Below are 15,793 nucleotides of genomic sequence, written 5' to 3'. Positions count from 1 at the left end.
GTTTGTATCACGACAGCATTCATTTCAGGAAAAAAAAATAGTTGCTATTAAAAGTAATTCCTAATATTATCCTAGCAGACAAAAGTACACCATTGTACACAGTTTGGAATCCATCTTGCCTATAGTTTCTTCTTAAAGTTCTGTTGACACTGTTGACTCTTGCTCAAATTCAGCAAAATCTTTATAACTGTGAAACCTGAAGTACTTAAGAGGGGAAGTTAATGCCACAGTTTGAACCACACCCCTCCTCCATCAGTACAGATATATCTTGAAGAAAAACTCATCCAGTGCTATTCCTCTCATGCTAAATAACTGTTTTAAGCATAAAAATGGAATTGATACCAGCTTGTTTATTCAGAAGAAAATATACTAGTAAGTTTCAGAACACAAAATGCTACCTAAAAAAACATTATTTAAATGATAACTAATTTGAAAGAAACATATCAATAATGAATATAAAGCTATGAAGCAGTTTGAGATGAACTAGAGTTACTGACTATTCTGGGTTTCAGAAGCTCTAACGATTAGAAGAGTTTCATCTTGCCTACAAAAAAGGAAAAAAAAGTTTTCTATCTTACAGTTGGCTGGTTGGGTTCATGAATAGATGAAGTTCAAAGAAAATTTGGATTTTTTTCTGGCATCTGGTCTGGGCAATAACTTCTAATAGAGACTATACAGTCTAACAAAGTCACTAATGCAACTGTATGACCAGCTAGTAATTTTGTAAATAGCAGCAAGTGTAAAATTTAATTTGTCATTAATAACCTTCTGAATATAAACCGAAGTAGTTTTACTATCACATACTGCAAATGACACAAATCAGAAATTAAATTGCTCAATATTTGAATACTGGCAGCAAGACTATCACACACAGCTCTGTTGTGTGCAGAAAAGCTTACCTGAGCTTTGATAGTTCAAGGATTTAAAGACATAATTTGCTTAGACAATGTTTTTTGAGCAGCTCTGCATTCCTCAGGGTTGATGGTGGGTTTTTGGTTTGGTTTGGTGTGGTTTTTTCTGTTTTTTTATTGTTGTTTGGGGTTTTTTTTGAGGGGGAGGTTTTTTGGTGTTTGGGGTTTTTTTGTTTGTTTGGCTTTGGAGTTGGTTGTGGTTGGTTTGTTTGTTTGTTTTTGGAGGGGGTGTTTACTTTTGCTTTTTTTTTTCCTTATTGAACTGATTGATCTGCACATCAATAGAGAACTTTGCCCAAATAATCAAACAGGCAGTTAATGCTGTACCAGTGGGGTGCCACTGTGGAAGTACCTCACAAAACCCAGTGGACAAAAGGTGGCAGATGAGCTTCTGTGTAGATAAATAAAAAGTGCTGAATCTTGGGAAACTGTGCTTATGTGACATTCAACTAAAGTTTGGCAGCTACAGCTCAGGACAGATCTTTTATCACCACTCACGATTCTCTTTAATGCAAGCTGAATGCAAGGAGCGGTTGCCAGAAATAGCAATAAAATACTGGGCACCACTAAGGTGATTAAGAACAAACACAGAAGGCACCATTTTGATTCTCCATAAAACCCACATATGCCCACGTACAATCATTTAGGTTGGAAAAGGCATTTAAGATTGAGTCCAACTCTTACTGGCACTGCCAAGCCCACCTCTAAACCATGTCCCTAAGCACATCTACACATCTTTTAAACAGCTCCAGGGATGGTGACTCAACCACTTCCCTGGGCAGCCTGTTCCAGTGCTTCACAACCTTTTCAGTGAATAAATTTTTCTTAATATCCAATCTAAACCTGCCCTGGTGCAACTGGAAGCCATTTCCTCTCATCACCTGCTACTTGCAAGAGACCAACACCCTTCATGCCACAACCTCCCTTCACGTAGTTGTAGAGAGCAAGAAGGTCTCCCCTCAGCCTCCTGTTCTGCAGGCTAAACAGCCCCAGTTCCCTCAGCTGCTCCTCAGACTTGTGCTCCAGGCCCCCCACCAGCTTCGTTGCCCTTCTCTGAACTCTCTCCAGCACCTCAATGTCTTTCCTGTAGTGAGGGGCCCAAAACTGAACACAGTATTCAAGGCGCGGCCTCACCAGTGTCGAGTACCCTAACCACTGCCCACCCTAACCATTCTGCGATTCTGTGAGTACAGGGGGACTGTCACTTCCCTAGTCCTACTGCCCACACCATTTCTGATACAAGCCAGGATGCTGTTGGCCTTCTTAGCCACTGACCAAGATCCCCAGATCCCTCTCTGCCAGGCAGCTTGCCAGCCACTCTTCCCCAAGCCTGTAGCACTGCCTGGGGTTGTTGTGACTCAAGTGTAGGACCTGGCACTTGGCCTTGTTAAACCTCACACAATTGGCCTCAGCCCATCAGTCCAGTCAGTCCAGATCCCTCTGTCTGGCCATCCTACCCTCCAGCAGATCAATACTCCCACACAACTTAGTGTCATTTGCAAACTTACTGAGGGTACACTCAATCCCCTCATCCAGATCTCTGATAAAAAGATTAAATAGAACTGGCCCCAAAACTGAGCCCTGGGGAGCACCACTTGTGACTGACCGTCAACCGGACTTAACTTCATTCACCACCACTCCTGCAGCCTGGTCATCCAACCAGTTTTTTACCCAGCATAATCAGTACTGGGTGTGGTTCTGGCATCCACATTTCATGGAGGACTTGGTAGAGTTCAGAGAAAGCAGAGAGAAAGAAGACTGATATAACTAAGGGAACAAAGCAGCTGCCTTAGGAAACTAACTTGGAAAAGAAGGCTGAGGGGGTGTATGATCAAAGTGCAAAGATGCAGGAAGGCTGTGCATAAGGTGAATGATTAACTGTTAATCACTAAATCCCACACTCACTGAATCTAACAGGAGATTGGTTTTAGAACAGATAAGAGAAAGTGCTTCTTTAAGCTGCAAGTAGCAAACTTTTGTGTTTGTTTCCACTTGAGGTTAGTGAGGCAGGCTGTGTCAACAGATTTGAAGAAAGATTACACAAGATCCCTGACAAACAGACACTAAAGGGAAGATGTTTTTGAAGGATATATCACCCCACACAACCGCAGATGCCAGACAGTACAAGGAGAATGGTCACCGGGAACAGCTAGGCTTGCATGCAACCCATAAGTAGCAATGCTTGTTGCCACAGTTTGCAACAGCATGCTGGGCTAGAGAGTTTATGAATTTGATGCTGTAGGTGATATTTACCTATGGACTTAAGTAAACATGCCACCTCCTTATCATTGCCTGCACGCAGTAGAATCATAGAAACATAGAATGATCTGAGTTGGAAGGGACCATCAAAGATCACCTAGTCCAACCCACCTGTCACTAGATCAGGCAGCTCCTACAAATCCCTCAAAACTGGTGAAGTAACAAATTAAAATTGTTAACCAGAGAAATATATGGCAAATTTACCACTTCAACACAAAACAAAGAAAATCCATACTTACTGGAAACGTACCTCTACCATTGAAAATCCTGTTGAATACCCTATGACAGGAGGACCATCCACCCTTTCCCCAAAATCCTGAGTGAAACCAAGTGCTGAGGCAAAAGTGATGTAAATGTCAGAAACAAGTGTCATGCCCTATCGGTTAAGCTACTTAAAATTACCAGTAGGTTGAAGTGGAAACCAAAGCCTGAAAACATCCCTTGGATCCGTATATATTTAATAAGCAGCCAAACCTGGAGAAACACTCCAAGCTCAAGATACACAGATACATCAGAAGTCTCAAAATTAAGCATCACTTTACTATATAATTAATTCATCAAATCAACATCAGAGACAGGTGTCTAAAGAGATGTCTCTTCAAAGAATGATCTTCATGTACTTGATACTTCAACATCCAGAAGAGATTTACCATGAAAAATGGAATTAAATATAAATTTGAGCAATAAAGGAGTGGCCAACTACAAGGATAACTCAGTGTAAAGCAGCTCTTGTTGCAAGAACTAAAAGAAAGCTGTACCTGAGACCAAGAGATAAAGACAGAATTTCAGCTGTTCCTCTACCCAGAATACTGAGGAAGTCCTTTGCTCTGAGGCATGAGCAGGCAAGGCAAAGGCAAAAGAAAATCTCCCTGCTCTCACGTAAGTCACAAAAATATGTAATTGCAGGGAAAGCACTGTTTGGTCTCATGCTGAAGGTTGGCCGGAAAGCAGAAGGACAGACAGAAGGCTTTTTTTGAGAATGCATGATCTACAAGTACTCAAACGCTGACAGCTTCAGACACAAGCACATATTCACAGAGATTGCAAAAGCCATGCCTGACAAAGACAACCCTACTGGCAAAGCTCTAGAGGTATCTGAACCTACAAACACACTGAAGCAGAGTGAGGCACAGAAACTTCTGACCACCACAGTTACACTTTGGTAAAGTTATAAGCAAATGAGACCGAGACTTCATACTCAAGGCTTGTGGTAATGTTTAATACATAGTGGGGTAGCGAAACTGAAACATCAAAGCTAGCTCAACAAGCTACCAATATAATTCTGAGCTTTCCACATTACAGTTTTGTTACCATACGCAGGTCGTAAAAAAGGGTGACTCCATACATTTAAAGCTTTGGTAAGCAATTATGTGATCTCACTATTATCCCTCTTGACTGCATGCTGCAATTTGGAAATTAAAATATTAGAAACTCCACAGAACACTACTATATGTTCACTGTAAAGACATAACAGCTCTGACAAAAAAGCAGCAAAAAGCTAAAGTCAAACACTGGAAATCAATATTTTGATGATGCATTTTCTCAGACAGCTGTCCTCATAGAGCACTAGATTTCTTTTACGCAATACTCCATCTTCAGTGACACATACTCTTCTCTGCTTGCTCTTTGCCTTTCCCATTCTACATCATGTTTCCACAGATCCATGCTAACCTCATGCATGAGTACTTTCTTTAACCTTCCTGCAACCTGAAAAAGTGTTTCTTGAACATGACTCTGCTTGAAAGATTCAGCTGAGCCTTTGTGTCCAGTGGATAAAGAAATAATGAGGTAGAAACTTCAGAGTACACAAGTTTACAGTACAGGACACAGTCAACCTGCCACCTTTTCTCGGCCTGCAGGTCAGACCTTCCTAACACATAAAACTGACACGTTTATCCTCTTCCTCTTTGGCCTGTCCTTATGAGGACACTAAACCATTTCTTCATTGCTCTCAACCACACTCAGTTCCACATGTTCACAATCCTTACAAAATAAATATATATTCCACAAATCTTAACGGTCTCCATCCATAACTCTTATATAGCCCTGTTTTCACTCATATATACTTGATACAGAGTGAGGTTCAAAAATATATAAGCAAACTTAAGTTTAATATTAAAGAAACTGACTTGGATGAAAATATATTTTGTGAGGTTTTTTCCCCTCCAAATAGCTATCTTGCATTAACACACGATAGGCTACGATGGCAAACTGCACAGAAAGACATTCACTAGCACATCACAATGGCTCTCCATCATTCCAGCACTGCGAAAGACTAATAAATCCAATATTACTAATTAATACACTCTGGTATATATAAAGCACATATGTCTCGACTGCTCGAGGAAGAAGAAAGCACAGGAAAAACATGATCAGACACCTATCACAAATATTCTCTCTGCAATTCCAAACTCATCATGTACCTCTCTTTCCATGATAATACGATTTCAGGAAAAGGTATGAAATACCTTGGACTTTCAATTCAGTTGTAAGTAAAGTTCTATATTGTCTTAGCTTTCAAGTTTCCTGCCATTAGAAGCGATTATCTCAAGTCATGAGAAACCAGGTCAAATACTACTCCTAATCGCAGAGCTATCTAAACTCTGCTGGTGCAAAAACACTTTCACTGAATATTTAAAAAACAATGTTTCAAAAAAAAAAGTTTTAGAATTGTGGGCAGCATGCTCCAAACAGTGAGTTTGAGAAGAAAACTCTTAGTGCTAATCAAAAGCTCCACTTTCCAAGGAAAGGCAAGTCCTTTGTACATTTTATTTGGATATTTACCTGCTTTCCTTTAATTGCTTTTAACTACTCAGTTTAGAAAGGACTCTCACACACTTCCATTGCCTGTTGGATGAAATCGAGTAATAGTAAATGTCTTTCTGACATTGAAATATGTCATTTCCATGACTACAGATTAATCTCAACATTATGACTCCTGTGTAAGATCAGAGACGATATGACAGTAGACAACAAAAAGAGAGCTTCTGTTTAAATATACACATGGCAGAAGCAGTCAGCAACTCTTTCAACTGCAGGGCCAGGGACAGATCAATCCAGTATTTGCTTAACTGCTGGTTATTTTTGCCAGGCCTTCAAAATGTATACATAGTTTTATACCAGGCAAGACTAAGTCATTATATACATAGGACTTGACCTATTCCTTAAATCCACCAAGTGAATGTTCTGACAGTGATCAAACTTTTAATAATAAGCTTTTCAATAAATGACAAAAAAAGTTATAGGCTGTGCAAAGGTAAAAGTGGCTGATGCTATTTAGTGAACTGTTCACAGCACAATAAAGAAAGTAGATGAAGATCAATTGCTTAATTTTTGACATACATGTTCATATTTCATTGCTCACCCAAAACCTAAAGAACAAATATTTTGAGGAAGTATTTAAAGTAATAATGAGGTAGTGACCATTAATGAACAATTAATGAGGCAAACATCCTTCTTCAACCACAACGCCCTTACTAGTCATAGACACGCTACACAAACTTCCTCTAGATTTCACTAACGGGCCTTGATCTTGTCTCACACAACTTACCTTCCGGTATAGAAGAAGAAACAAGTGCTTGCCTCCATTCCAGTTCTTTATACTTTTACATTGGCCAAGATGACAACAATCTAACTGTGGTTTTGATCTGCTTACCAGAAACAGACTAAAGCTACCATAAGCTAACCATACATACCTTCAGATAAGTCACTAGACAGTAACAACTTTTCTTCACAATAAACAAAGTTATACACTGAACACTTCATCTACACGCTTCTGTTCCTTTACGGGGCCTTCTCAGCCTCTTGCCCATCCACATCCTTCCAACCCTCTAAACCTCTAAGTCAATCATGTCTGATCTCCTGTTTTTAACCAGACAGCAAACTGCACTACCCCGTTGTTAGTATCACTTAATGTCAACCAATTATTAAAGTAAGAATGTACCAAAGCATCACAAAACTACTCTAAATTTAACGCCAGATTACAGACAGGTCAGTCTCAGAAAATCAGTAGAGTTCACAGGACTCAGAGCAACAGACCACAATACCTTCAACTTTTACGTTTCTATTGCAAGCCTAGTCCTGTTGAACAGTGAATGTTAAAAAAGTTTGCACTGCTGAGTTTTGTCCCCAGATTGATATTTCAGCCTCTGAAACTGTGCATAATAACTGACAACCACTACGCTTCAGTAGAGTGAGCGTGACAACTGACTGAAAAAAAGATACCTTCATCTGTCACATTATTGAGAAGTACTACACTAACACATGGTCACTCACTGCTAGATTGCCAGGGACACCAAACATTCACAACACAAAACTCGATCACTCCTGCATTAAACGCAGTGAAACAACACATATCAGTCACAACTTCACATGATTTTTCATGTACCTGTCTGGCTCACGGATGTCTTTTCTTTCTTAAAAGTCCTCAGACCACATGTTAAATGGGAGCTGGTATCAAATACATAAACAACCCTAAGCAACAGTCCAGCCGGTCATGTGCTGGCACATACCTGTTACACACAGGAACACATGCACCTTACTTCCTGACAGCTCATCACTTTGGACAAATACTTCACATTCCTGTGCCAGTCGCAGCCCAAGTCAGGCTTGCTTCCTCAGCGCCTCGCTGGAGCTCTGCACCGCGCCTCGCTGGAGCTCTGCACCGTTTGCGCGTCCCAGGAGGCACTGGCCGCCCGGCGGAGCCGAGGAGAGCCCTCCCGCAATCCCACGGACACCGGGGGAAGCAGGGGGGTGGGGGGGAGCGGTACCAGTCCGGTGCTCCCCGCCCACCTGTCCGACGTACCCCTAATTGTAACCGCCGGCTACGCGCCCCGGGCTGCCCCCGGCCCCGCCGCCCCCAGGCCCGGCACGGAGCCGCCCCCGTCCCGCCGCCCGGGCCTCCGCCGCCCTCCCCGGCCGCGCAGGCCCCGGCGCGGCCCTTACACGGTGACATGGCCGGAGCCGCGTACAACCACCGGGTCGGGGGAGTACTTGAGGAGCTGCTCCTCCAGCGCCCGCTCCTCGTCCTCCTCCTCCTCGTAGATCTCGTCAAAGTCCGCCATGGCCGGGCCCGGGCGTCCGGTGGGAGAGAGCAGCGGGGGCGACGCGACGGCGCCGGCCGCGGAGGCCGGCGGGAGAGGGCCGGCAGGGACGCCCCGGTGCCGGGGCGGGCGGCGGCGGAGCCGCGACGAGGCAGCAGCAGCGGCGGCGGTGGCTGAGGCGGCGGCGGAGCCGCGACGAGGAAGCGCCCGTCACCCTCCGCGGGGGGAGGGGGCGAGGGGCGGGGCAGGAACAACAACAACAACATCCGGCCGCGGGGCCCGCCCCGCCTCCGCCCCGCCTCCGCCCCGCCCACCGGTCGCGCGGGGTGGGGCGCGCGCCCGCCTCAGCCGGCGGCGGGGGGGCGCGCGGGCGGCGGTTGGGCGGCGGTTGGGCGGCGGGCGCGAGCGTGAGCGTGAGCGTTGCCTTCCTCAGGGCCCGCCCTGCCGGGAGCCTCGGAGCGCTTTGCGTGCGGCTCGTTTGGTTTGTGTGAGCCGACTGTTTGCTCTCCCCGCCTTTTAGCCCCTTTTTGGGTGTCTGTGAGGATAACCAAGGGATTTGGGGGCCTGTTGTTAGCTGAGGGGTTGCCCGTTGGGCCCTTTGGCGTAGTTTGTGGGGATGTGAGGGAAGTGGCACCTAATCAAGGCTGGACAATTCAGATGAGGGCTGATGCCAAATGTTTGCGTGTCTCTCTGTGCTGTCTGTGTCTTAGTCTGCCGTACCTCCAGTAGCCTTTCAGACCTGCAATGAAAAGCACCATGCTGAGACAATTGTTTGCATGGAGTCTAGAGGAAACAAACACGGTGAATTTGCAGAGGAACAGCTCCTTTTAGGACTATATTTATGAAAGCTAACCAGAAAACCCTAAAAATAGATGAGACTCTTGTTCTCTCTCTGCAGTTTTGGTATTTGTAATAACCAAAACCTAAAGCGAAGGCTAGAAAATGATAGTGTGAGCATAATGGCCTTAGCAACGGGTAGGCCACTGGCTGTTGTGACAACAGGGGAAGGCAGCATTGACGTGCGGTTTAGCAGTAGCAAGGTGACGTTTTGAAAAGGGAGAGCAGATCTTTTGTATTTGACAGAGTAAACTGGTGGGTCGTGTATTACACAGTGTTTACTGTATAGATACGGCAGTTACAGGAACATGGAAGACTTCTTAAGAGATGGTTTGGAGCTAAACCTGCTTTTCATGAGTGTGAAAAGAATTCTACGTTACCCTTTCCTCAGTGATTCACTCCATATGTCTTGATTACAATAACACCTTTTTCATATTAAAAATCTTCACTGCTAGATCATTTTAATTCTGAAACCTGCAATTCTTTTTTCCTGTCTTGTTATAGTGTATATACTGATCAGCCTGTTTTCTGAAAGACTACGTTGCTGCTTAATCTCCTTTACTCATAAAGATCTTGGTGGTGTATTTCTCAGAAATAAAGTCTATACAAAGATGTGATGGTTGTGTGATAGTCTGTGACACTATCTTTGCTGTAAAGGAAAAAAGCATCTTTTACGGTCACATTGGAAAACTAAGTATTTTTGTGTCATGAGCTACTTGTAACAGGTTTCATTTCCAAAATAACAGATTTCTACAGAATAACACAGAATTCCCCTGAGTAATAGTTTGCTTTCATGCTAGCATGCTTATGTGTTTGGTTTTGTTGTTTTGTTGGGGTTTTTTTGTTTTGGTTTTTGTTTTGTTTGTTTGTTTGTGTATTTGTTTGGGTTTTTTACCTAGTTTCTGTTCTTGCATTTGTGTCACACACAGAAATTGGATTTAGTGGGACTGATGACTCATTGCTTCTGCCTAACAGTCCTGAAATTGAGAAAATGGCCCAAATTTAGTACTGGCAAAGGAAGAGGAAACCCGCAGGTTCCAGTGAAGCTCTGCCTCCTGGTGCTGGCCCACTCTGCTCACAAATTTGATAACCTGTTTGTTTCCAGATGGCAGTTTCACAGCAGCAGCCAGGTGACAGAGTTACTGCTGTGCAGCACCACACTGGAATTCTTGGAAATGACGTCGAAGGGGCGGGCTTGCCCATGTCACAGCGGAGTCTGGGTAGCAGTGGTGGGGCCCAGCTGTCCTACTAGAGGTCCCACATCCCTGTGCTGTGTGGCTTGGTTGGCTCACCTGGTGGGTTTGAGCTAAGACAGGGAGAAAGAAAGTCCCAGGGCCCTGGGTTAGTTAATTGCATTGGGAGTACATTACTTGCCCAACAAGTACTTGTTCCGTGATCTGCTCTTTCCAGATGTTCGGTATGTGGTGACCTTTAACAGGCAAACAGCTGTGGCAGGTATTTAGTGGAAGTGCCAAGTTTCTGGACTGAGTGAAGGGAATTCTGGGACAGGCACTCAAACTGAAGTATACACAGCTGGCAGCCACCTATGAGAAATTCAGTTTAAGTAACATTTCCATCATCTCACTTGGGCACTGTTAGTGTGTTGTTTGTCAGGCAGAAATTAACTGCCTTAATCTTGAGATTGCTGTGTCTCATTTGCCGACACCCAGAGCACTGGTCTCAGCAGTACTGGACCACCATTGCAGGCAGTAAGAGAACTCCTTGTTTTGTGCAGCTGGCGTCCTACCACACACTAAATAAGGTCTTACCATGGGCCTCTCTATTTCAAGAAGTATCACTTGAGTAGTCACTCCCTCTCCACTGCTGTCACCTCACTGACGTGTGGTGGGCCCCCCACCAGCCATGCACTTCCTTGGTCCATGCTTTCACATCACAGTGTTTGCTGGTGACTGTTTTGGTGTGTACCCTGACCCGAAATGGTGGGACACCTATTTACAGCACATTGTCCTTTCTCTGGGAACAGTGAGAGTAACACCGGGCTTGTACTGATCATCTTTTTAAAGCCACCTACTCTCTTTATATCTAAATAAAAGAGAGTGGGCCTAAAGTCTGTCTGGAAGAGCCCAGTGCTGTTGTTTCAGGGAGGAGTGCCCTCCCCAGTGGATTGGGTCACCACACCTAGCAGTTCAGGGGGCAGAACTGATGCCACACACAGCTCTCTCTGACCAAGGTACTCACTGTCCTCAGAGTTGCTCTGTAAAGGCTGCGTACTGTAATCTGAAGGGAAGCCTAAATCATTGTCACATTTATTTTTCTGTAGCTCTTTATTCCAGTTCCCCCTCTTTCTCTTTTTTCTTTTCTTTGCCACCTGCTTTATTTATTTTCCTCTCCTTTATGATTTGTCCCTCTCCTTTTTCTGTGTGTTTCTTTCCCATCTCCGCCTTTGCCGTCGCTTCTTTCCTCTGTTCCCCTCTCACATCTTTTCCATTGTCACTGGCCTCATTCCTCCCACACTCCTTGGCTTGTTTCTCCCTGTCTTTTCCTTTGTTAATTAGTACGTTATTGGACTTCTGAGCGAAACTGTTTCACGCAACAGGGCATCAAAGAACAAGCAGCAGGTGCAGGAGTAACCTTGTTCTTTGCATTCCTACCGCTACTTGACAGCAAAGCAAAGCTGGCAGGAACAGCTTCTGTTTTTCTTTCTGTGATTAATTAAGAGAAGCGAGGTAGTAAGAAGGAAAACAAGAGTGGGTGGTGACAGCAAGGGGAGAGGACAAGCAAGGGAGGATAGGAGAGTAGAGAAACAAGAGACAGGAAGATAGTGGACTATAACTTCCATTCATTGACACTGCAGAGGGAGTTTAGCAAAGCTACAGGACTGTAGCAAGCCTCCAAGGATACTCACATCAGGATGCACCTTGCTTTTTCCGCCCCAAGACCTCCTTTCATGTCAGTCCCTTCCCATGACACAGAGCCTCTCATCTCTGGGTTGGCTCTTCTGTCCTGCTTCAATGTCCCATTGCTCTTGACAAGCCTGGCTAAAGTGCTGCTCATAATGTAAACATTCCTGCTAATGGTATCAGTCACCACCACCCCTTGAGTTTCAAAAAAACAAACCAAAACCTGAAAATGAGATTTTAGTTACGGTATTGCAGAAATGCAGAAAGGCAAAGTCAGGAAGGGGCAGGCAGATACAAGTAACACAGCAGAACTTACTGTTAGAGCCATAGGACTGCATTCATTTCTCTGACCATTTTCGTTGGGTTGTTTCTTGCTGATTAACTGATTATTTTGCAGAATCTCTGTAAAACCACAGGTAAACTAACCAAGGTTTTCTGTGTGAAAAGCAAAGGGAAGCCTTGACATCAAACCATTAAAATAAGTCAGACTTTTGTTGCTGACTTTATGATGCAGAATTGAGTGAGCTCTTAGAGCAAAAAGATATGTTGAATAGCTTCAGTTCGCTTTGAGTTTTTATTAGCCTTTTTTCCTTTTCAAGCATTTTATTTTGTTTTCCTCTCACTCTAGCTTCCTATGTTGCATTTATATGAGGCTAATGAAAGTTCAAAAGGTACCTCTATATAGAAAATAGTATTTCTAAAAGAGACTCTTTGTAACTCTCAAAGTACCAAAAGCATAGATCTCATGTAAAGAGAAAAGAAGATTCTTCCTTTTCGTAATTTTCTTGACTTACAACAAAATGAAGAATAGAGTTCTTGTAGTATCAAGTCTGTTAAAACTGTGAACAGGTGCAGTTGGATACTCCTGCTCTTTCAATGACCACATGACAACACATTATTGAAGAGACAATCCCCTAATCCAAAAAGAATTTGTGATATGCTTGACTTAAAAACCTACTTGCGTTCCACACAACTACAGCCAGGATAAACTCTTGGCTGTTTTTAGGCATGACATTGTTTGTTTGTTTTCTTGTAGGACTCACTGACATAGGAAATATGTATGGTCACTTGTTTCTTCCCCTCCCATCAATACAAGAATCTAATACAGCAGAATCCTTTCTGGGTTTGGGTTTGTTTTGTTTTGTTTTCCTATAATCATATCAATTAAACAGAAACACATAAAAAGTCTCTGTTCCTAATTTTATGTGAGACAGATGTAGCACTGAAATCAGCAGGGGTTTTCAATGCTGCAAGTACAAAGGCATAAAGTCCACTAAAACCAGATATAAACAAAGTCACATAAATATACAAATGGAACAGCAAGTTCTAGGTTTTTAAGACATTCTTAAAATGGCAAATGTACAATATCAAACCTTTCTTCAGAAGATCACCTTTAAGAGCCATATCTGTTGGAAGTGTTGAAAACAAGTATCAAGGAATACTGTGGGCTCAATCCTCTGCTGTTATCTGTTAGAGGTACAGATGCTGTTAGTTTGGTAAAGCTGTGGTCAACTTTTGTGCTAAAAAAAAATACAAACCAAACAAAAAGCCAGTGACAAATGTGGGGCTCTTCTAGCTGCTGTTGAAGTTAATAATCATACTCCCCTGAACATCAGCAGGGATTTTCATTTAGTGTCTTTATTTTTTGTTGTTTCTTTGTTTTTCCATCCTTTGGTGCCTCACCTCATAGTTTATATTTATTTCGAGGACAGTTATTTGTCTCTGAATGAATATGACTGAATGATTAAGTTGTTTACTCACCGTCTTATAAAGAAACAATGAGTGACAACTACTGCAGCTGAACTGCAAATCTCAGAGTCACTATAAGAAGAAGTAGCTTTCATATGAAGAATGTGTTAAAATCAGATTTAATAATCTGTTGTTAAGATAAAATACCTTCATGTAACATGTTTTAGAGAATTAGACAATGCCCCGTCCATTTTTGCTTGAGAACAGAAAGTGCCAAAGTTTTTATCCTGCTTAAAGGCAAATACTCTCTGCTATGCCACCCACATGTACCCAATCTGTTGGAAAACTAGAACTATGTATTCCTTTAGGACTGAGAACATAATTCTTTGCCTGTCAGATTATTCTGACAAATTACATTATAATTACTTCCTCATTAATTACCGTGACAAATGTTGATCTAAAGAGAACAGAGAAGGATGTCTTTCATTTCAAATCATCAAAACATGAACAACTGAGATTTCCTCTGAACACTTGAATGTTCATTAATATTTGGGCATGTTAACATGTTCATTGCTATTGCATATAAGCAAAGAGCAATTTCTAGCAGCTGTCTCTTTCAGATATGACAATTTTGTTTCCTTTTGCACACCTTTAAAATAACATCTTTTCTGCTTCCAAGGAGATACTTTTCTCTCTGATGGCATGAGGCATGATCCACAGTTGGTCTAACAGCATGAATAAAATAGATGCTCTTGTTCCTAGAAGTTGTTTAAAGTGTGAAAAAAGTACTTACAGTGGAATACATTACATTCCTAGAGCATGAGGTCCTCAAGTAAAGTAAAGAACAAATAACAACTCTCTGGTAAAGCACAAGATATGGGAATAATTTGCAACCTGAAAATAAACTTACTTTTCCTTTCAAAGCAAGAGAAATATTGGAAAGCAATTGCCTCTCTTTGTGATTCAGTTCCTTCTTTGAGTTCATTTTTGGCTGCTGGCAGTCTCAGCCTGAGCATCGGGCCTGATGTAGCAGAGTGAAAGTCTTTGCTTTATCCCATCACCATATGAATGCTACCATTTCTTGATGCATGTATGAAGAAGCAGCAAGGAATTGCATATGTGATTCAAAGGCACTCTGTGATCAGATTCGTAAATCTCATTGCAGCTTGGTTAAGATGTTGGAGTAGAGTTGTTTTCTCTCCTGAAAGAGACTAGAGTAACAATTCTGACCTGCAGCAGAGAATGAAATCAGTGAAGTCTGGGCAACTGATCTGTTTGTTCACAATGGACAACTTGTACCAGAATGTCCTTGCAAGCAGGAGGATAACCTATATAAAATGTTACCCACAAAGAAATGGGGAAGCTTCATTAGGCTTCCTTTGCCCAAGGAGTTATTAAGGTGCAATCAGATTCAGCAGACTCTTTGCAATTCTGCGAGATCCCTAATGAAGCACTGTTATTTACTGCAAGATGCCGAAAGATAGGAGATTGGGTCAAATCCCAGTTCTGCAACTACCTTGCTGTGAGACCCTGGACAAAATGGATTGTTCGAATCTGTACACCTTTCCCATAGTGTGTGAGCTACTGGCAGGATTCTCATTGATTGAGAAGCTCCCAGGGTTTTTCCCACTGGGTGATACCTCAACATACAAATGTTGTTTCTATGTGTGAATCTAGGAAGTGTGATCATGGCTTTTATTTTTATTTCTTTGGTACCCTTGAAAGACCTTTTGTAGCTCTGGAGAATGAGCTGACCTCTTTTGTTCCCCTAGCCTGAAAAAGGTCATATTTTGTTTAACTAACCTTTGAAAACACCAGGCCAAATTCTACTCCCACTGCACCATTCAGAATAGCTGCAGAGTAACTCTGTCTTATGGCTTTGTAACTGAAAGTAGTATTTTACCCAAACTTTTCAATCTTCTGACTTATAACAAGTCTATCTCAGTATATCTGAATGCGTAGACAGTCATACTTCTTATACACTGTAGTGTTAATTGTATTCTAGATGTATAGGTGTCTTAATAGGAATAGTAGTTCTTTGGCTCAGCTGCAGTATAACAGAGAGAATCCAGACTGCTGAAGTGGAGATACTTGAGTCTGAGTTGCTCTTCAAACACTGGACTCTTTCTTGGCTGGTGTTTTTTCATCTGGTCAATGTATAATACTTATTATCTTTTGTTTGCACTTTAAAATT

General features: G+C 42.6%; 1 protein-coding gene across 1 annotated transcript in view; it reads right to left on the bottom strand.

Annotated features, from left to right (window-relative positions):
- CHIC2 (cysteine rich hydrophobic domain 2) overlaps nt 1–8,363 on the bottom strand; it is a 31,953-nt gene extending 23,590 nt beyond the window's left edge. Inside the window, exon 1 of the mRNA XM_065634486.1 lies at nt 8,115–8,363. Coding sequence (XP_065490558.1) covers nt 8,115–8,233 — 119 coding nt within the window. The 5' untranslated portion in view covers nt 8,234–8,363. The remainder of the gene's footprint in view (nt 1–8,114) is intronic.
- Between the last annotated feature and the right edge of the window lie 7,430 nt (nt 8,364–15,793).

Source organism: Caloenas nicobarica, chromosome 4 (genome assembly GCF_036013445.1).
Source record: "Caloenas nicobarica isolate bCalNic1 chromosome 4, bCalNic1.hap1, whole genome shotgun sequence".
Taxonomy (NCBI): domain Eukaryota; kingdom Metazoa; phylum Chordata; class Aves; order Columbiformes; family Columbidae; genus Caloenas; species Caloenas nicobarica.
Note: the sequence above shows the minus strand (reverse complement) of the source record. Positions and strands in the feature narration are given on the sequence as shown.